The following is a 22021-nucleotide window of genomic DNA, read 5'->3' as shown; positions in this document are numbered from 1 at the left end:
CTAGTAGTAGGATAAACACGAACCTTCAGCTTTCAGGATCTCATCTGCCTCCACGTCTCCGTCCTTTTTTTCATCTGCACCCAGAGAGCCAAGGCAATCCAGTCCACCTTCACCATTAAGAATGCCTGGCCGCGCCATCATTGGTGTCATTGGTGTGTTTTTGCGCGGCCGACGCTTGTGCAATGGTGACAAAGACAAGTTACGTAGCACCGCCATGCCTGTCTCCGTTAACCAAACACCTTCAAAGCGAAAATACTGGGGCTCTGCATGGACAGGATAAAAGGAAAAGCTTGCTGGTACCTACCTGACTGCAAAGTAGATACATGCAATTTAAGGTATTTAAATTAAAGCAATTTACCTGGTTCCTTGATCTTCACTGGGATAATTTCTGGAGGGGGAACTGGAACTTGGAAGAAAGCAAAAGGCAAATCATTGCTGGGGGCAGTAAATCAATTTATTAAAATGATTTGTGTCCCTCTAGATTGGGGAGGGGGAACACTATGGCCCTTTTATGACATGTGGACTTCAACTCCCAGAATTCCTCAGCCAGCCATGCATTCTGGGGGTTGAAGTCCACAAAGACCATAAAAGGGCCATAGATCCCCACCTCTGTCCTAGATAAATGTAATAAACTCAGACATCCCATTTTAAGTATTTTAAGAGCATACCTCATACCCAGCCTCTCCCCTGTTCTGCTCCCACACACTATTCTGTATCAGTGACATCCAACCACATTCTATTCAGCGTTGCCCTATTATACATGTGTTTTTATTCAATGCATGCCCTCAAAATGTTCTCCCCAAATAATATTTCTGAAGCCATCATGTTCTGCTTCTTTCCCTCCTGTGCCCCAATCTCTTCAAGCCATTTTTTTTAATAAATTTTTATTTTAAACACATAAGCACATCAACAGAAACAAACACATGACTTAAAAACAACATAGGAACAATAAGTTCCATCGTATATCATACAGCAGTTCCGAATCGGTTTCTTTGCAGTTAGTGTTTTCCCTTCTATACATTTCTATCTTGCGTTCATAATCTCCTTATTCGTTATCCATTTTTATGTACAATTCTTTATTTATTTATACTTAGCTACTTATGACCAAATATTATTTACCTATATTGTGCTTTATATTTTTACTGTCATTTATTCTCTTACATACAGTTATAGGTATACATTCACATAGTTATTCTTTTTCTTTGCCATTCTTATATTATTATTATTCAATTTAAAAGGCTATAAGGTATAGTTTGGAATGCTTTGTTTACCATCCTTCGCACCTGCTATGACACCACCTTATTTTCTCTTTCTTTTCTTTTCTCCCTCCCTTCCTTCTCTACTTCCTTCCTTCCTCCTCTCCTTGCCCTTCTTCCTTCCCTTACCTCTCCCCTACTCCTACCCTCTTTCTTCTCCTTCCTACCCTCTCTCCTTCTCTTTCTCTCTCTTCCTCCCTCCTCTCCTTCTCTTTCTCTCCCTTCCACCCACCTCTCCTTACCTCTTTCTTCTTCCTCTTCAAGCCATTTAAAATTAACAATTATCTAGAGAACATCAGTAGCCCTTATTCCTGCATCTGAAACATCTGTCTTAAAGAAGACTTTGCAGAAGTGACAGTAGCTGGCAATCATCTAGATGGGGGTTATACTGTACGTGAAATAGATCCATTCTGCCAAGTCTCTTTCTTAGGATGGTTCCAGGTTCAAGAGAACTTTAATAAAGCATCCCCTCAAAATGGTCCATGGCGGGCTTAGTATGTAGTAGGGAATCTGACAGCTATGAGCACATCAGGCTTCTAGAGCAGCATTCTTAATTGCTTGCAAATATTTCAAAAATATTTATTTATATTATGGGAATCATTCCTAGATTCAGCCTCCAGGCAGTCTTCAAAGTACAATAACAACAATAACAAAAACACAGGGTAAGGCAAGGATCTGTTTATGCTTGCCAGAATACCAGTACACAAGCGTCTTAAAAAGGATGTTATAGAGATCTCATCTCCAGTCCTCTGTCCAATAGATGCTGCCCCTCCCTTTGGAAAAAAGGATCAAAAGGTTCACACCCGTTGCAGTACTCACCAACAGGCTTGACTACATATGGCTGGCATGAAGTGCAATCAAAGCCCTCGTCTGCTGCCTGTTCTACTTCATCCTCGCTGAAAAGGTTGTCACATACAGCATGCATCCACCTGAGAAACAGACAGTTAGAGAGCAGTAGCACCTGCACTCCTGTTTTTTGTGGATGTTGCTAATGTTAAATGCTAAACATAGGTGCTTAAATTTTGTCCTTCTAGGAGTTAGACTGTTCCTGCCATAAATCTTTTTGAAAGCGCAAGGCAAAAAGGAAAGGGCAAAGGGAAACACATATATGCACTTCAAGCATCCTAGTACATTTTAAGAGAGAAGGGAGGAAGCTAAAACATTTGAATCATTGTTGCCAGTCCACACACTGCCACTCACATCTTTCATTATTCAGGTTACATCTCGCTCTGTTCTTCAAGAATAAGACTAAGTCCTCAAAGGACAAATAGACTGTAAAGGAAATGTTCTACAGATGTTTCCCAGAATGACCTCATCTACTGCCAGACAGGGGGACACTATGATGGGATTAGAATTAATCCAGAATTAGAAGCCACGTCAGGACACACTATAGCATGAACCTGTGGTTTCTCCAGGAAATAAACCTGAGGAGTTGTCCTCAGAGAAGAGAGGCAGCCAGGGAGAACTGAATCGTTAAGTGCGATAAATTTTGATCAAATGATTATGGGACCCTATAATGCCTGTAATTTGGGGAACCGGTCATAATTAGCATATTAGTGAAGAGCTATAGATCAATCTTCCCTTTATTGGCAATTGCAATTCTCCAATATATCTTATGTATTGGATAAAAGCTCAGACATATACCATTTCACAGTGCTTTCCAGCCCTCTCTAAGCAGTTTATAGAGTCAGCATATTGCCCTCAACAATCTGGGTCCTTATTTTACTGACCTCAGAAGAAGGAAAGGCTGAATCAACTTTGAGCCAGTCAGGATCGAACTCCTGGAGTAAGCAACGAGTTATCCTGCAGTACTGCATTCTAACCACTGCACCACCATAGCTCTTACATCATCCTTGCTCACATAAATGCCACACACTAAACTTTCTAGAGGGTATTTCCCTTTTTTCTCATTTTCATGGCTTCAATACACCTTCTCATCTGTGTCACTCACCAATGCAATAATGCCAACAAGAATTTGTAATGAATAATGAAAAAGAAATAAAGGAAAATTCTAAGCTATATTAGCATCCTTGAACTTTATCCTTTTGCAAGTTGAAATGTCCATGAGTATAGCAATAAACAAACTACCCTAAAAGAATGTTCCAGGAAACAAAACCGATGCCAGGATCCAAAAGTATTTCCATAAATTTAATACCACGATAAAATGGTAATACCAGGTGGGTCAAGGGATTAAGGCTTACCGTTCACAATGCTGACACTGGATTAAGAGGTCATCCTCAACATACTTCACGTGGCAGATGGGGCAAGTGACAAGACTGGCACAGGGAGCACAATGGGTGTAATTGCTCTGCCATTCACAGTGGAAGCCAGGTGAAACTGCTCCACACTGCACACAGCACACGCACCTGATAAAAGAGAGATGAGTGAATGATTACTGCTGCCTGTGAGATTCAATTTATTGCCCTCCTCGTCTCTCAGAAAAGAAAGCCAGAAATACTTTACAGTGGCAAAAAGAGCTCAGGAATTTTCTCTTCTACATTACAGGTGCCTGACTTCCAATTCTACTGGATGGGAACTACCATAATGCCCAGTCAGTAGAGCTGTCAGACTCCTGAATGCAAAATACTGTGTTTTTTGGAGTATAAGATGCACCAAGATTTTGAAGAGGCAAGTTTTTTAAAAAAGTTTTTGCACTCTGCAGATTTCCCCAAAACAGGCCATTTTTTGTCCCCAAAAAGGGCATGCTTAGCCTTTAGGAGGTTTATAGAGTGCTCCTAGGGGCGGGGGGGGGGGGGGGCAAAAATGGCTTGTTTTTCACTAATTTTTGCCCTCCCCAGCCCCCAGGAGCACTATGGAAGCCTCCTAAAGGCTATGCACTGCCATTTTTACAAAGGGGACGGGGTTTCGGGAGGCCAAAAATGCTGTATTCAGTGTATAAGACGCACCCAGACTTTCACCTTCTTTTTTGAGGGAAAAAGGTGCGTCTTATACTCCGAAAAATACAGTTACATCATAATTACATAGTATGATGGACTAGCAGCGCCAGCACAACATATAACGTGTTCACACTGGTGCAATAGGACTGGGTATTTGTTAATATGATTTATTGGGTTAGGGATTTTCTGTCTTCACTATGAGTTGTATTATGTTGGGGGTGCACTTGAGGGAGCTCAATCAATCTCATTGTACATATGTACAACAAACAAATACATAAATAATTTTAATTCATTCAGTACATTTCATAGTTGTGAGGATGGGTATTTATAAGAGTTGTAAATGCAGAATATCTGGAGGACATTAGATTGTGGAAATCTGGTTTTTCATTACAGTTTGCCACTACAAATTGTGCAACTATATATCAGAATGGTTTTTTAAAAAATTTTAATGGTCCTAGTAAATAAATAATGCATGGAGGTAATATTCTGTTTTTAGAAAATTGGAAGCATGTTATTGGAAAATATATATCTCATATTACTTTATAATGCAATTTGAAACATTTGATTTTATGTAGCTGAAAATGTACTTAACCAGGAGTTAGGTACATTTTCAGCTAACCTAACCAATCAGAATTCCTAATAAGATTCTTATGGAAAATTCAGTGTATCATTCAAGCACAAGAGCAAAGATTGGGAGAGGAAAAAAGGGTTTCATTATATTTAATTTCCACTTTATTTGCAGCAAAATATATCAGATGAGTTTGCATAAAATGTTAATGAAATACTATTAAAGCATGATTCAGGAAATAATCCAAAGCATTGTTCTTGCATATGCTAAGACAACAACCCAAACAAATCCTATGATGTGTTAACATACACACAGTGTAATCTAAGCCCTTTGGAGCACCCTACAGAAATGTTGATCTGTCGCTCACCATTTACATTTCCAGCCACCCTTGGGCACAGTGTTGAGAGGTGGATCCAAGCAGTATGTGTGGTAGCTGATGTCACAATCATCGCAGAGCAGCAGGCGGGAGGGATCAGATGCTTTGCCACACACTTCACACACAATGCATTCCACGCAACGCCAACCCTTCAGCAACATCACCTTTGTAATCTTAACACAGAAAGAGAGGCAGACATGGAGAAAGGGAGGCCTACACATAGTCGAAAGACTGGTGGGTCCTGGAGGGAGAGGTTATTGAGAGCATACAGTGTTGCTTAACTAGGACCCAAGGCATATGGACTGCAGAACATCTGGCACTCCTCTGTGTCAATGGTTCTCAGCCTTGCCTGCTAATAAGGTAAAGGTAAAGGTTCCCCTGGCACATACTGTATGTGCTAGTCCTTCCTGACTCTAGGGGGCAGTGATCATCTCAGTTTCAAAGCCGGAGAGCCAGTGCTGTCCAAAGATATCTCCCTGGTCATGTGGCCGGCATGTTACCTTCCCACCAAAGGTGGTTCCTATTTTTCTACTTGCATTTTTACGTGGTTTCGAACTGCTAGGTTGGCAGAAACTGGGACAAGTAATGGGAGCTCACTCCGTTACGCAACACTATGAATTCAAATCACTGAACTGTTGAACTTTCTGATCGACAAGCTCAGCATCTTAGCTACTAAGCCACCGTGTCCTTTTGCCTACTAATAGTGTAGGACAAAGGATCTATCAGCCTGTGAGTGAGGAGGGTGGAAACTGCAGTGCAATAACAACGGGATGGGGTGTTTGAGACCCACTGCTTGTAAATTTGTTGCATGACTACTCTCCCATAGGGTTTACTACACTATAGATTAGCATAGATAAGCTCTTGAAGTTTGCTAACTGTGCAAGAAATAGAAAACAGGGCAAAAAAAAATCACTTATTTATAAATTTAATTCATCACCCATTTTTAAAAAAAAGTTATTTCCTAATCAATTCCAATGACACAATAGATCGTTCAAATTCTAGGGATGTAATGGCACTTCCACAGGCCAGGATGATAAGTTGACAGGTACCCACAGTTTCCTTAAAAAAAAAAAATCCCCATTCCAATGTGGGATCCTTGGGGCTTCCTGAGCTTGGTGCCGATGATGTTACCTAATGTGATAATGAAATGAAATGAAAACAACCAAGCTCAGAGAGTCTCAAGGACCCCACAGTTCAATCCTTAGCTACAAAAATTCTCTATTCTATTGGTATCCCAACCCAATCTTTCCTGCATACTATTAGTTCTCTCCAAACACCCCAGTCCCCAAACCCATGAGAAACCAAATGATAACTACTTCACTTCAGAAGTAGAATCCTATTTTTCAAAACTTCCCTCCTCTGATATCCTCCAGATTGCTGGATTCTAATCCTCATCCTTGGTTTGCCACTTTAGTTATGGAAGAAGGATGATGTAGTCCACCGTATATTTAGACAAATGGGCAGATCTGATTGCATTGCCTAACTAGGGATGTGTTGGGTAGCATTTTGGGGAGGGGGGAGGAATTTTGGGGAAGAAAAGTAGCTAAAATCAGGTCTTACCTTGCTGTTTACACAATAAGGATGGTAACACTGAGAACATTGAGAACAAGCCAGGAGATGGCCCTCTGCGCCACGGCCAAAACTACCACACACTACGCACATATCCTATCCAGGAAAGGAGAAAAATCAGGATGAGAACAATCAGATCTCCCCAAGCCTAGGGAAAGCGTCTACATATCTACCCTCACTTTTCAGTTATTCTGCCTACTCTATTGATGGTAGGTACTGTGTTTCCCCCCAAAAAAGACAGGGTCTTATTTTCTTTTGACCCCTGAAATAAGCGCTTGGCCTTATTTTTGGGCAGGTCTTATTATTTTTGAGGTGCAGGAAGCAGCGAGCATGGTGACCTCATGGCTACTGCTGTGTTACAATATTTTCGGGGGAGGGCTTATTTTAGCACAAGCGCTCAAAAGCCCGATTGGGCTTATTATCCGGGGAGGTCTTATTTTGGGGAAAAAAGGGTATGTATGTTATTATCACCCCTTCCCATAAACACACTGATAGTTGGCCATAAAAAGCAAATACTACATTGCATTCTGGCTTTTAACTGGTTAAATCATAATATCCAAGTGTATAACATTATTCTAACTGGAAAACTAAATGGAATCTGCCCTTTGCCACTAGAATGCAAAAGCTTGTTTCCTAACAAAGCAGATCGCTCCAAGAATGGAACATAGACACAATTATATAGTGACAAGCTGAATATGTCTCAATAACTTTGAAGGCTATCAGATCTATGTGCAATCTAAGTTTAAAAAGAACGATACTGACTTCAATTGGGTGTTATCAGTCAGCTACAGGATGTCTTATATGAAACAGAAGGAGCCTCATCCTGCAAGGCAGCATCTTCCCTCTTTAAAGCAGTGAGCATGTTCTGGAGCTTTGCATGGTATAAGGTTTATAGTTTTAAAAAATTGCTCTTCTTTGAGCCCTCTTATGCATCCCACTCACACAAACAAAAGAAATCAATCTGGGTAAATCTTTCCTTCCACTGAGGTAATTAATGCAATCGGAAACCAACTGAAGTTAGCCGACTCACCTGCATTAGCACAAACTTGTCTGTGTTGGAGAAGAGCACCACTGTGTTTTGCATTGTGTCGTCATCATCATCTTCCTCCTCTTTGCTTGGGGAGCTGTCAATATCGGCCAGCTTGTAAAAGAGAGTGCAGAAGCACAAAGTAAGGATTGAAAAGCATTTAGAACTGGTGTGCCAAAAGTGTGGCCTGCATCCCATTTCCAGAACAGGGGAGGGGGGGGGCAATTTTTTCAGGGTTTCTTTTTTTTTTGTCCATAGTGGAACTGATTAAAATGGGGTTTGAAGTACCCATTTTATTTCTTGCTCCCAAAATGTATTGTATTTCAGGAATGTGGCCCTAGGCATGCCGCATGGAACCTGCTCTGGCCTTCAACTGACTCCTCCTCAAGATGGCTGCTGAAGCGAGAGGCTTTCTTTCTCTTATTCACGATCTACTGTGTTTGCTGCCAGAGCTGGTCCTTTGGCAGGCCTTCCCCCCCCCCCCCCCCGATTTGAATGGGGGCACTTAGGAATGACCCAAGACTCCGGAAGAACTTATATGCTGCTACTTTAGTAAGCACTCATAGCTGAGGGCACACGGGACAGGTAGCTTCAGCCTGCTCGTGATGCACCAGAGAGTCCTGTCCATACTACAGAAGAGGAGGCCGACCAACTACTCAAACTATCTGTCTTCTTCTCTCACAGTGCAAGATGCCTCGGTAGGATGTCCCTGTTCCCAAGCCTACCCTTGAAAGAGCACAAGAGGAAGGCAATTTCAACAAGTAGAGCTTCTCCATCTCCTTACAATGCACTCCTCCAAAAGGGGAGAAACCCTATCATAGCTAGAAGACAACCAACCGAGGAAGACTCCCCTAGAAAACCTATTTAAAATCAGGAAGGGAGATGAGAAAACTCAGACCACTGGCTCCAGTCATTGCAGGAAGGGCTACAGGACCAGCCAACTGTAGGCAGATCGATAATGCTTCGCGACCTGCCTCTCCATCCGAGCCACACAAAGAATTAAAATGGAGGCCCTTACAGCTAGTCTTTTGACTTATAACCCTTTCATTTTGTGATTGTTTGAAGATACGATGGCACTGAAAAAGGTGACTTACGCCCGTTTTTCATACTCAAAACAGTTACAGCATCCCCATGGTCACATGAACAAAATTTGGATGCTTGGCAACTGGTTCAATATTTGTGATGGTTGCAGTGTCCCCGGACTCATGCGATCACCTTTGGCAAACTTCTGACAAACGAAGTCAATTCACTTACCAACCGTGTTACTAACAACTGAAGTGATTCGCTTAACAACCGTGGCAAGAAAAGTCGTAAAACGGGGCAAGTCTCCCTTAACAACCGTCTCACTTCGTAACAGAAAGCTTGGGCTCAATTTTGGTTGTAAGCCCGTGCTTGCTCTCTGTATTAGCTAATCTCTCATTTCTGGGAACTGTAAGGTGTCTTAGACTGGATCCCACTCATCCCATCCGATCCCAGTCCCAAATATTGTCCTGCCTTCTAAAAGCTGCCCCTACCGCCAGTGTCTCGATGGAAGAAGTGGTGGATTTCAAACGTGATCGGCCCCGCCCTCGGCCCGTGTGAGACCCTCCCCGAGGCCGTCTCCTCCCAGGAAAACTGCTGCTGCGACCCTATGACCAAAAGAAAAAAAAAGGGAGGGAGAATAATGGCTGGAGATATAGGGGAGTTATAGACATCCTCTATTTCACCACCCTTCCTCCAGGACTCCCCTACATGCAGGTGGGGAGGGGGGATTTCAATAGTGTATGAAGGAGACAGCAAACAACATTCAAAATCAGCCGGCCCAAGGCATCCGCTTACCTGCTTGATACGAGAGCGGGCTGGGGAGCTACGCCGCCGTCCCTTCTCACATTCGCCTTTTACATCAAATAGCAGAGAGTCCTCCATTTCCCCCAGAGGCAAAGAGGCTCCGTCTTCCCTCTGCAGACTGACGTCTGTGGAGGTTAAGCCACCCATCTCTAGGGAAAGCGAGCCTCCGCCTTCGTGGTACGGGGAGGCAAAGGGGAGCTCTGAGCCTGGGAAGCTGCTGGCACTGGCGTCCCCCTGACTCAAGTTAGAGATCTCATTCACAATATCTGACTTCACTAGGTGGTGAGGCCTTGGGGACGGGGATGGTGGCCCTAGTTCCTCCTCTCCAACAGCCCCTCCTTCAAGTGGGATGGCAGATCCATAAGCTTCCATTGGAAGAGACGTTCTGTCCAGCAATTCCACCTCTACGGGGGAAGGAGAGCGCTTGGACTCATTGGCAAAGCTGAGGTGAATCCCACTGGGTTCTGGTTCAGCGGTGGCATGCCCTTCATCTAATCCCTCCTCTTCACTCAGCTGCGGGGAGAATCTCTGTTCATGTTCCATCTTAGGTGCTGCTGTCCCCTCTGCCTCTTCCTCCACCTCCTCCTCCTCCTCTTCCTCCACCTCCTCCTCTTGGTTGGGCTGGATTCTATTCCTGTCAGCGCTGTCAAGACCCGAGGCTTCCACCTCTGTGTCCATGGGCTCTTCGCTGGGCTCTCCTTCTTCGACTGTTTCTGAAGAGCCACCCTGGAGCACACCAAGTGGAGGAGGACTCCTTGGAGAGGATGCTGCTTCCTGGGCCAAGAGTGAAGATGGAAGGTGACTCTCTGGGGGCTCTGGCTCTGCGGGCAGCAATTCAAAGGCAGGATGCTCTTTGGCACCAAGTGGGGACTCCTCTGTGTGAGCAGAAAACACTGGATCTGAAGGATGGAAGGATATAAGAAGAAAGATGAGAGGAAGATAAGGAACCCCGAGGAGAAAGGAGCCAAACGCACACAGGGAAGAAGCATAATTTAGAAGATTATGTTTATTTATAAAATTTATTTAGAAGTTTTACATGGCTGCCCAAAGTCACTCTCAGCTTACAAGGTAAAGGTCATTCCCAACTCTAGGGGGCGGTGCTCATCTCCGTTTCAAAGCCAAAGAAACAGTGCTGTCCGAAGACATCTCTGTGGTCATGTGGCCAGCATGACTAAACACCGAACACGGAACACTGTTACCTTCCCACCAAAGGTGGTTCCTATTTTTCTACTTGCATTTTTACATGCTTTCAAACTGCTAGGTTGGCAGAAGCTGGGGCAAGTAACAGGAGCTGACTCCATTATGTGGCACTAGGGATTCGAACCACTGAACAGCTGAACTTTCTGATCGACAAGCTCAGCGTCTTAGCCCTTGAGCCACCGTGTCTCTTCTCTCAGTTTGCATAACAATAAAAACCCCAATATACAAACAATAAAAACAATAACTCCTACACCCTTGGCAACAACCATCAATCAGATAAGCCACTTGATGGGCTCCATCCCACCCTGGATTCCCCAGGCATCCTGTAGTAGAACCAGATCTTCAGCGCCCTGCAAATTGGGGGCCAGTCTAATCTCTGCAGGGATGATGTTCCTGGATGATGGCGGTGGAGAGAACCACCACGGAGAAGGCTCTTCTTTTGGGTCCTGCCAGATGTACCTCCTTAGGAGACCAGACCCACAACACTCTTTGCCTCCTGACTCTAGTGGGTCAGCTAGATGAGACCAGGAAAAGATGGTCTTTCAAATTAACCTGGTTCCAAGCCATGAAGGGCTTTAAAGGCCAAGAGCCAGCAACTTGAATCCCACTAACAGAATCAAAACAAGGAACTAAATCTGTCCTCACCATCTCTAAAAATACTGGACTGTAGGGTGAGGCTTTTTGTGTTCTAGAATTTAGCGCTCTATCCAAGATATGCAACTCACCTGGTGGTACTGGGGGAGGGGGTGGTGGGGAGGGGGCTTTTTCAGGCTCTAATGCCGTTTCCACTTCCATTTGCTCCTGCCCTACAGTGGCCTCCAACTCCACACTGGACAGTTCTAAAGGTCTGTCTGCATCTGGAACAGAAACATGCATCTTGTTTAAAAGAATCTGCACAGAGATCAAATCTAACTCCCTGTCTAGTTCTTCACAAAACAACACTTCAAGGTTTCTTCTGACCTATATAACTCCTGGGTAGATGAATGCAGGAGATAAAACAGGATAGTAGCCAGGTTTTCTTGCTCTAGAGTTGTTCCATGATTTCTGAGCCTATCCACGCAACAGTTTGGCATGTAGCCGCCAAGGCCACAAACAAAAAGCCAAGTAAGATCTGTACTGAACCTCATGTATAATTCTGGCACATGTCATTTGTTTCAGCCTAGCCAACTGCTGTAAAAACATGAACACGTGATGGCTCTTCTCAGATTCAATGTAGCCTACCGTGTTTCCCCGAAAATACAACACGGTCTTATTTTCTTTTTACCCACAAAATATGGCTTGGGCCTTATTATGAGGGGTTTATTGTTTTGGGGTTGCCGGGCGGCTGCTCTCTTGCAAGCGGGCTCCCAAAGAGCCAGGCACAGCCTCATGGGCGAATGGCTGTGTTGTGCTGTCGCAGCAGTGCAACACAACAGCCATGAAGCGACCACGCTCACGAGCAGCCACCCGGAAAACCCCCTTTTCCAGCTACGCACAGTGCCATTCACTGACCTAGGGGTATCGCCAAATCACGTGAGTGCTTGTTCACTGCCGCCCAGCTCCTGCAGCTTGGTGCCTTCCAAATGCCAGTGAAAGGCGCTCTGCACGGCTTGAGGGGGGGGGGGGTACGCGAGCAGCTGTTGCACTCTCGCTCACGCACCTCCCAGCCTCACGATGTCCTGGCCCAGCTCTGCCTGCTGAGCCAGGCACCTCCGCTGCCGCCGCTGCCATCCCAGCATGGTTTTTTCCGCAGCTTCCAAACTGAGTCTTCCAACAGTGGCCGCTCTGGGCATATGCTCTATGGTTGTATGCTCTGCCGGCAGCTGGCACACAACCATAGAGTGTACGCCCAGAGCAGCCACTACCGGAAGACTCGGTTTGGAAGCCGCCGAAAAAGCCATGTTAGGATGGTGGCAGTGCTGGCATTGGAGATGCTCTGGTTCTGGTGGGGAGAGCTGGGCCAGGGCATTGTGAGGCTGGGAGGTGCGCGAGCGTAACTGCCGCTCGCGCAACCACCCTCACCTTAGAGCCAAGGTGGCGCGGTGGTTAAATGCAGCACTGCAGGCTGCACTGCTAGATCAACAGTTCAGCGGTTCAAATCTCACCGGCTCAGGGTTGACTCAGCCTTCCATCCTTCCGAGGTGGGTAAAATGAGGACCCAGATTGTTGTTGGGGGCAATATGCTGACTCTGTAAACCGCTTAGAGAGGGCTGAAAGCCCTATGAAGCGGTATATAAGTCTACTGTTATTGCTATTATTGCTATTATTGCTCTCCAGCCGTGCAGAGCACCTTTCACTGGCATTTCGAAGGCACCAAGCCGAGAGAGCCAGGCGTCAGCGAACAGGCGCTCACGTAACCCCTAGGTCAGTGTATGGCACTATGCCCGGCTGGAAAGGGGGTTTGCCAGGTGGCTGCTCGTGAGCGTGGGCGCTTCATGGCTGTTGTGTTGCGCAGTTGTGACAGCGCAACACAACCATTCGCCCATGAGGCTGTGCCCGGCTCTTTGGGAGCCCACTTGCAAGAGAGCATCCGCCCGGCAACCCCTCTCTTCAGCTGGTCACAACGCTGCTCACCAACCTAGCGGTATCCCGAAGACGCCAAGCAACGCAATTACCTTTGCCTCCCCACCCTGGTTCCCACGGCTTGGCACCTTCAGGATACTGCTAGGTTGGTGAGCGGCGCTCTGCCTGGCTGGAGGTGGGGGATTGTCCAGGGGGCTTATTTGCGGGGGAGGGCTTATATTTTTGCCCACCAGAAAAATGTGGCATGGCCTTATTATCAGGACATGTCGTATTTTCAGGGAAACATGGTACTTCCAAAAGTATAAAGGTGGTGACTCACCAAGGGGCTGCTGGCCAGTCTCCAGTGGCACTTGTTCTTCTTGTTGCATGCTTACAGGGCTGACGTGACCTTCTAGTTGTCCCTGACTGGCCACATCAACTTCCTCTGGGGATTGAGGGGAAATCACCTCGTCGGTTGTGGGGATGCTGCTTGCTGGGGGAATATGCCTGAGTGTTCAAAAGGAAGCATTTGAAATGAATTGTTTGAGGCTAGAAGTTGCATTCACCAGAGTTTTCTCTATAAATATTCCTTATAATAATCCCATGAAGCATGCCTTTATAATTACTTCTCTTATAGCTTTAGAGAAGTGTTTCTCAACCTGTGCGTCGGGACCCCCTTGGGGGGGGGGGGTGTCGAACGACTCTTTCACAGGGGTCACCTAAGACCATCGGAAAACACATATTTTTGAAAAAATACAGAAAACATAAAATAATTTTACGGTTGGCGGTCACCGCAAGATGAGACCCACTGCTTTAGTGGGAGGGAGAGTGGTAGCCTAAGGCTACTTCGTGAATATTGTGGTAGACATAATGACTGTTTATAATGCAGCCTTGTAAGCTATTGCCAAATTTTCTCTCACCAGTCGCTCTCAGTTTGCCATCTTGATGTCAATTTTTAATAACCACATATAGGTTTTTTTCCAGCTTGATCTGTCCCAAACCAGGACCTTCAATTCTTCCTGGTGCACCCAAGTCCAGCCATCATCACTTTAATGGAGTAGTGTATTTTTCAGAGTATAAGACGCACCTTTCTCCCTCAAAAGAGAGGCTAAAAATCTGGGTGCGTCTTATACACTGAATACAGCATTTTTGGCCTCCCGAAACCCCGCCCCTTTACCAAAATAGCCATGCATAGCCTTTAGGAGGCTTCCAGAGTGCTCCTAGGGGCTGGGGAGGGTAGAAATGAGTGAAAAGGGAGCTGTTTTTTGCTCATTTTTGGCACACAAACACACACCAGCCCCCAGGAGCACTCTACAAGCCTCCTAAAGGCTATGCATGCCCTTTTTTGACAAAAAATGGGCCATTTTGGGGAGGTCTGCATAATGCAAAAACTTTTTTTAAAATTTGTCTCTTCAAAATCTTGGTGTGTCTTATACTCCGGTGCATCTTATACTCTAAAAAATATGGTACAGCCACTTCGCTCTTGGTTGCCCTCTTCTTCCCTTTCATTGCATCTTTTCCAGCATTATCTCCTTCTCAAGGGAGCTGCCTAATGTGTCAAAAGGATGATCTCGACAGTCATATTTGGAGGTCAAGGAAAGCAGAGATTTAATCTCTCCCCATTCGTATTGGTGTATTATTTATCGAACGGCATTGGTAATTTGCTCTAACTTGGAGCAAAGAGTGAACTGACTAATATCCAACAAATCTATGTCAATATGAATAGGGGAAACTAAATTTCTGCTTTCCTTGATCTTGTAAAATCTGATGTTTCATCTAAAAGAGTGAAATGTTCCATTCTCCCAAAATCCCTTCAGTCTAAAGTGAAAACCTGAACTTATCATCAATGTCTTTTGTACTCATAAAGCATAGGAAATTCAATTGCAATATGAGAGCTCCTATAGCCAATGGAAGAAGAATTATAAGCTTCCACCAGGGGGAGATACTCTCTCAATTTTAATAGTAATCCAGGTGGAAAAATCAAACCTATAAACTGAGAACATGTGAAAACATAACTTCTGCCAGAAGCATCTGGATGCCCAGTTCCATATGGGCCAAAGGAACCATTATCAGACCATCACTGCTTACACAGAAGATTAAAAGACATCCCTTTACAGCAGAAGTCTCCATGACTTGCTGGCTATGCTGGCTGGAGAATTCTGGGAGTTGAAGTCCACAAGTCTTAAAATTGCCAAGTTTAGGGACCCCTTTACAGGATGTTCAAGTAGCAGATACTTAATCAACCTTGGCAGAATTGGAGTGCCTCTCACTCAGCTGCACAAATAATGGCAATTCTCTCCACATCAGTTAAGCATAGGTTTTTATAATATCTAATGAAATATTTGTGGACGAATATACAAAGAAATCACATGCCATGTTGCCTTTTTATAGGTACCGCAGTGGACGCCACAACATCAGCTGCAAACCCACAATGACTGACCATGAATCTTAAACTGTTCAATGCAACAGTGAACATGGATCTGAAAATTTTATATATCGAAGTGGGCATATTTGACAGGGAAAATAGAGCAAGTAGTTACAAGTTAAAAAATACACTGTGAAAAGAAAAAAGGTAGAATGTTTCATAAATATGTGAGTGCTGTAAATACAGCTAGAAAGTAGTGGAAATCGTATGGTATGTTGTGAAGAGTGAATGTTTGTCAAAAGAACTAAAAACAGTTGGGTATAAAAGTATGTGTCTGCTCCCTCTGTTATACAGTGAGGAAAACAAAAGTACGTTGAATGCTCAGTAGTAGGAATGAAGTACTTAAGTATGGGTGGTAAAACAGGGCAAGAGTTAAGGTCAAGAATAAGGTGGTTAAGAGAATACGGATCAAATATGAAATTCAAATTAAGATACAGGTAGTCCTTGACGTATAACAGTTCATTTAGTGATCATTCGGAGATACAACAGCACTGATAAAAGTCACTTATGAGCATTTTTCACACTTATGACTGCTGCAGCATCCCCATGGTCACGTGATTTACGTTTGGATGCTTAACTACCGACTCACCTTTATGATGGTTGCATGTGATCCCCTTTTGCAACCTTCTGCCAAGCCAAGCCAATGGGGAAGCCAGATTCACTTAACAACCATGTTACTAATTAAACAACTGCAGCAATTCACTTAACAAATGTGGCAAGAAAAGTCATAAAATAGGACCACACTTGGTTAAGAAATGTCTCACTTAACAAGATAAATTTTGGGCTCAAGGGTGATTGTTATTTGAAGACTAGCTGTAGTTTGGACTCAAATACAAAGGACAAATGTATACCAAATCGCAAAACCAATACATGAAGGAAGAGTGAACGGTTGAGAAGGCGGCTTGGACAGAATTGATGAAATCAAGAAAAAGTCTAAAAGCCTAAAAGATAAAACGATCCCATATGACATGATGCATGAATGTGGTGAATGCCAAGGACAGGCGGCCCTGTAACTTATTATATGAGGCTTCGGATTTATTTTCAGTGCAAACATGTCTTGCAATCACCCTCAGCAGCAGAAAACAAGGTAAGCCATCAGTGCAGACAAGCCATTCAACTGAGGCCAAAGACATGGGGATTTAGTTCAGCTGAAGGAACTCACTCCGGACTGTGCTGCACAGTCTCTGTACTGTTTGCTTTGTTGCAGCGCTGCTCGCGACATCCTTCACACAGAGAGTAGTTCTCGTACCACTGAATGCTGGACTCCAATGAGGATGGGCGGAAGCCGCAGTCAGAACAAACACGGCAGCTCTGGAAGAGAAATACAGGCATTCAGAACGGGAAAAGAGCATGGGGGCCAGAGGGGGGGGGGGGCATCTTTAGCAGACAGCCTGATTGCATTGGATTTTGCTAAAAACTGTGACTAATAAACTAGGAGAGAGTCAGGTGTATTTTGATAGTGCAAGTAAATAGACCCCGCTAAAGCACCAAAAAAGAAACGTAGGTTTACTTTGTGTGTGTGTGTGTGTGTGTGTGTGTGTGTGTGTGTCTGTCTGTCTTTCATTCATTGGGGCAATCGATTCCATTTGACTGGATGGGAAAGACTACCCTTAGTATATGGGACTTTTTATTATGTAAGCATTGTAGAATTCATGTAAATTGATCCATGGTTAGGTGATATACAGTAGTTTGGGAATTCTAATATAAAATACTTTAGATATGCTTATGAGAGGAAACAAATTCCCTAGCCTAATCATAATAAAATGGGCTTCCTTCCCCACAAACCAAGAGATTAATTTATCTAAATGTCTTCAATCTACAGAGGCAATAGAAATTTGAGGTTTGCCAAATTTCCAAGAACCCAGCCATGTAAAGAATAGCAGTCTCACTCTTTGAAAACCAATATGCTCTTGAAATGTTTTCTAGAATACCTCTGCCACAGTAAAAGGACAGGAACTTACTTAAAAATACAATTAGAATCTCAAAATTCTGTTCTCCCTACCAACTCTTTCAAAGATTCCAAAAGTTCTATGGGCTTGTCAACATTTTCCAATGCTTCAACAGCAAAATCAATTCTGCTCAGGCTGAAGATAAGAATTCTTAAAGTAAGGAATCACAGCCAAACATAGTGTACTGCCTTACATTAAGCAATGATCTGGGCTCTGGACAATCTTTTAGACCCCAAACCAGGTTGATCACCAGAATAATCTTTTAAGACCATTGAAAATTGTAACATTCACAGCTTGTTTTTATGAAAAGAGAATTTCTGAATGTTTACAGACAGTTCTCTTTGCCACTATAGTCGTATTACTTAAAATCCCAGTGCAACAGACCTATACAACATTCCTTCAGCGTTTTCCTTTATACACACATTCATTCATTCATTCATTCATTCATTCAATGTATATGTCACCATCTCACTACCCAAAGCAAAATACCCAAATACAACCCATGAAAGCCCCAGCCTTGCATTTACACCCCCCATACCCTTGCAAACATGTCATGAAAAAGAAACTAGAAGGATTTGCTGTACACTCTAAACTAAGCAGAGTTTATCATTGTAATAACGCCAGTTAGTTTTAACAATAGGGCATTGTAAGAGCCAGGACTGTAATCCATTTTGTTCCTGGCTTCTTTGAATAAATTTTAACCAATATTAAGCAATGCCTCCTCTTTCTGAATGGAATCCTGAGCATTTAGTTACTTAAAACCTGGACCCAAATGCTACAATCACCTTTTGCAGCCGTGTCAGGAGGGAGGGGGCAGGAAGGAGATGATGGCTTGTTCACACTGGACTATTGTTTAGTGTCATATCCAAAACAGATCAATGGCTATAAACATGACAGGAGCTTAAAGACTGTAATTTACATGAAGTGTATTTAGTTAAGGGAGAAATTCACAGCAGTATAAGAACATGGTTTCTAATCCTTAGGCCAGCAAACATATAGATACATTATGGGATTCCCTCCAGATATCCACTGGGCAGAAAAAATGAGAAGCATTACCACTGATCTCCTCAAACACAGATAATCCTTGACTTACAACAGTTCATTTAGTGACCATTCAAAGTTGTAACGGCATTGAAAAAAGTGACTTATGACCGTTTTTCACACAACCGCTGCAGCATCCCTGTGGCCCGTGATCAAAATTGGGATGTTTGGCAACAGGTTCAATGTTTATGAATGGCTGCAGTGTCCCGGGGACACACGATCATCCTTTGCGTTCTGACCAGCACAAAGTCAACAGGGAAGCCAGCTTCACCTAACAACCGTGTTATGAATTAAATTGCAACAATTCACTTAACAACTGGGGCAAAAAAGGTTGTAAAATGGGGCAAAACTCGCTTAACAAATGTCCCACTTAGCAACAATTTGGGCTCAATTGTGGTCACACATCAAGGACTACCTGCACTTGCCCTGAACAAAATCAGCAAATATGCACATTTCTTTGCCTAACTGGCTGAGATGGGGAGATTCAGGATTAAGGAGAGAAACGTGGTCACCTCGGGGGTTTTTTTGCTTATCTGCTCGAAAAGGCATGGCTTACTTTGCACTTCCAGAAGTCTGTGGGGAGGCTCTCAATAGCAGGATTCAAGCAGTAGGTGTGGTAGCATTTTTCACAGGCTTCGCACACTAGCATCTTGCTGTCCTCACCAGACAGCCTGAAAGGAAGAGACATCACACATCCCAGTCAAACCAATGGGTCCTCATCCTCAGTCCTTCCTGAGGTACTCGGCACATGCCGAGGGCCTTCACACGCACCTGCAGGTTTGGCAAACCTTGCATTCATGACACTGCCAGCCCGAGCGTTTCCGCGGCGTTACCGTGATCTCCAAGCAGGTGCCATGATAGTGCAAGCCACAGCTAGTGCAGAAGAGCAGGTCGCGAAGTTCCCCTGGGGCATCACACACCATGCAGCGTGAATCCTCTGCAGAAAGAAAAGAAGTCGGACTGAAAAAACCACTTTAAAAAAAAGATATGGGGTGAATTCCTTCTCCATTAATCCAAACCCTCTCCTTAGAGCCAAATCCAGAAACACCCCATTCACACTCTGGACTTCTCTTGTTCTAATCCTTTTGTGTCAACTGTACCCATTAAAGTGACTTCTATTTGGCTCTAGACAATTCAAAAGGTAGATTCTGTCATAATCCCAGGAAACTGCTCTTGCCACAATCCTGCAAAGACTTACCCATCTGTACAGCCTGGTCAAGATGCTCTGGACACAGAAGTTTCAAACTCTTCATGGATTGGAAGCAGCCACTAGCCGCGGCACAGGGGAAGTGATAGTGGCGCTGGCACCCTTCTGCGTGGCATGGAATAGTAGCACCCTGCCTTTTACAGTGTTCACATTTCTGAAAAAAGCAAGGCAAGGTTATAGCTAGCAGGACAAAAGCACTATTCCTGCATAGAAAAGTAGCAAAAAAAGAGAGGCAGAAATGTGTCCCATACCCAGTGATGAAATCACTGTGGCCAGGTTGTGCTTAAGGAAGAATGAGTTGTAAATATAATTTAGAATAATACTATTATTATTTCACTTTAGCCACGGCTTATAAAATGTGAACTAAAGACATTCTGCAGACTGGGGATTAGAACACATTACCAATCTTCTCATTGGCGTTTATTAATTGAATACAAAAAGGAAACACATGAACAAAAATTAAAAAGATTATAGCATTTTAAAAAAAGATGGGCCAAAACATATCTCTACAAGTATGTATGCTACATATGCATTTTAATGAATGATAACCATATTCCATCATTATCATACATAGCTAATCTACATTGGTAAGGGGTTTATTCATAAGTTATTAATGAGATCAACTCAGCAGACCATAGTGTAGTTTCCAACGCAGAATAAATAGTGCATGGAGAATCCAGTTTATTTGCCCAGATGGCAATTTCTACGCAGTAGGAATATGAATATCTGAAAATTAAATCTTGCCTCAAAGATGAATTACATGTAACAACTTCCTCCAAAAATGGAACAATTACAGGATATTGGATGTATATTTGAATTAAACAACATATCTTACTACATTTCCAACCTAATGATTTATATAGCTTTTTCTATATAAACACTGGAGACCTGTGGAATCTAATAAATTTCAAATATTATTATTGGTTGCAGAAATATAACCCAATATCTTTTTGAATGATGTTAAGGTTGTTTGGTGTTAACACTGCAAAGAAAGGAATGTCAGTTCTTTATTCTAAATTGGTTTACTACAACAGAATTTTATAAAGAATAATTGCAGGAGAGTAATAAATGTTCGTAGTCGAATGGGTATTTCCAAGGCCAAAAATGCTGCAGGTGCAAACAGGAATGTGGGCAGATGTTGTAAATATTGCCACTGAATCATATTGGGCAGATAATATTTGTTCTTTAAATAGAACATGATAATTCAATTCATCATTTTCATCTAATTAACCTATAACATAAAATGTTAGCCCCAATCCAAATTTTCTGCATGATTGAGATATTTTTTTAAATTAATTTCAAAACCTCAATTATTCAGTCATAACCTAGGATGAATAAAAGCATCCAAAGGTCATTTTCTATAAATAATGTAGCAGAATCTTCAAATTGATGTAATAATAAGAGAAACTATTTTATATCTATTATATTTATATCCTAGAGCATTCCAATTAAGTAAGGGTATAATATACGAATATTATAGGAACACAAGGAGAATTTCCACCAGGGGGAGCCATCCAAAACTTGAGGTTAGCTAAGAGAAATGCAAGATGCAGTTCAAGATTTGGAAAATCAAATCCCTCCTTTTTAATTATCTATTTATCATCTATCTATCTATCTATCTATCTATCATCTATCATCTATCATCTATCTATCTATCTATCATCTATCATCTATCTATCTTGATCTATTATCTGAAATTGAAAGATTCCTCCCTTAAAAATTTATAAAGCAGTATCTCAAAAAAAATATTTCAGGGACAATATAGTAATTCTATGCAAAATGTATAATATTCTAAGAAATACATTCATTTCTAGAGTGTAGTCTTGTTCAAAGGATAAAATTTAGATCCTGTCATCTATCAAGTTCTAAAGATATTTATTTATATTTTTTATTTGTGTTTATGAGCAAAATATCACATGGAGTAAGAACTCTGATAGTTTATATATTTATTTGTTGGTTCAAATTATGTAAGTTATCAAGTTGAAACGGAGTCAATATAGTTATTGGAAAATGAAACTGATCAAATTAACAAAGAGATTTAGCATCAATTCCAACCTGGACCAGTTAACTACCATGTTTTTCGGAGTATAAGATGCACCTTTTTCCCCAAAAAAGAGGGTAAAAATCTCGGTGGGTCTTATAGACTGAATACAGCATTTTTGGTCCCCTGAAACCCCACCCCGCACATCCCATTTTTT

General features: G+C 42.9%; 1 protein-coding gene across 7 annotated transcripts in view; it reads right to left on the bottom strand.

Annotated features, from left to right (window-relative positions):
• The window catches only part of KMT2D (lysine methyltransferase 2D), a 145135-nt gene that overhangs the window by 86286 nt on the left and 36828 nt on the right, over window positions 1-22021 (bottom strand). For 6 of the 7 annotated variants that reach the window (XM_032210729.1, XM_032210726.1, XM_032210730.1 and 3 more), the window contains exons 6-20: window positions 19815-19977; window positions 19388-19553; window positions 19173-19287; window positions 16789-16937; window positions 13542-13708; window positions 11446-11577; window positions 9512-10419; window positions 9208-9321; window positions 7697-7807; window positions 6658-6762; window positions 5089-5270; window positions 3458-3622; window positions 2076-2185; window positions 359-406; window positions 24-263 (exon numbers count right to left, since the gene is read on the bottom strand). In XM_032210729.1, the coding sequence (XP_032066620.1) occupies window positions 24-263; window positions 359-406; window positions 2076-2185; window positions 3458-3622; window positions 5089-5270; window positions 6658-6762; window positions 7697-7807; window positions 9208-9321; window positions 9512-10419; window positions 11446-11577; window positions 13542-13708; window positions 16789-16937; window positions 19173-19287; window positions 19388-19553; window positions 19815-19977 (2875 nt within the window). The remainder of the gene's footprint in view (window positions 1-23; window positions 264-358; window positions 407-2075; window positions 2186-3457; window positions 3623-5088; window positions 5271-6657; window positions 6763-7696; window positions 7808-9207; window positions 9322-9511; window positions 10420-11445; window positions 11578-13541; window positions 13709-16788; window positions 16938-19172; window positions 19288-19387; window positions 19554-19814; window positions 19978-22021) is intronic. The other variant, XM_032210731.1, reaches the window with a different exon arrangement.

The sequence above is a fragment of the Thamnophis elegans genome, chromosome 2, assembly GCF_009769535.1.
Source record: "Thamnophis elegans isolate rThaEle1 chromosome 2, rThaEle1.pri, whole genome shotgun sequence".
In the NCBI taxonomy this organism is placed as follows: domain Eukaryota; kingdom Metazoa; phylum Chordata; class Lepidosauria; order Squamata; family Colubridae; genus Thamnophis; species Thamnophis elegans.
The sequence above is the reverse complement of the archived record's forward strand: the minus strand, read 5'-3'. Positions and strand labels throughout refer to the sequence as shown.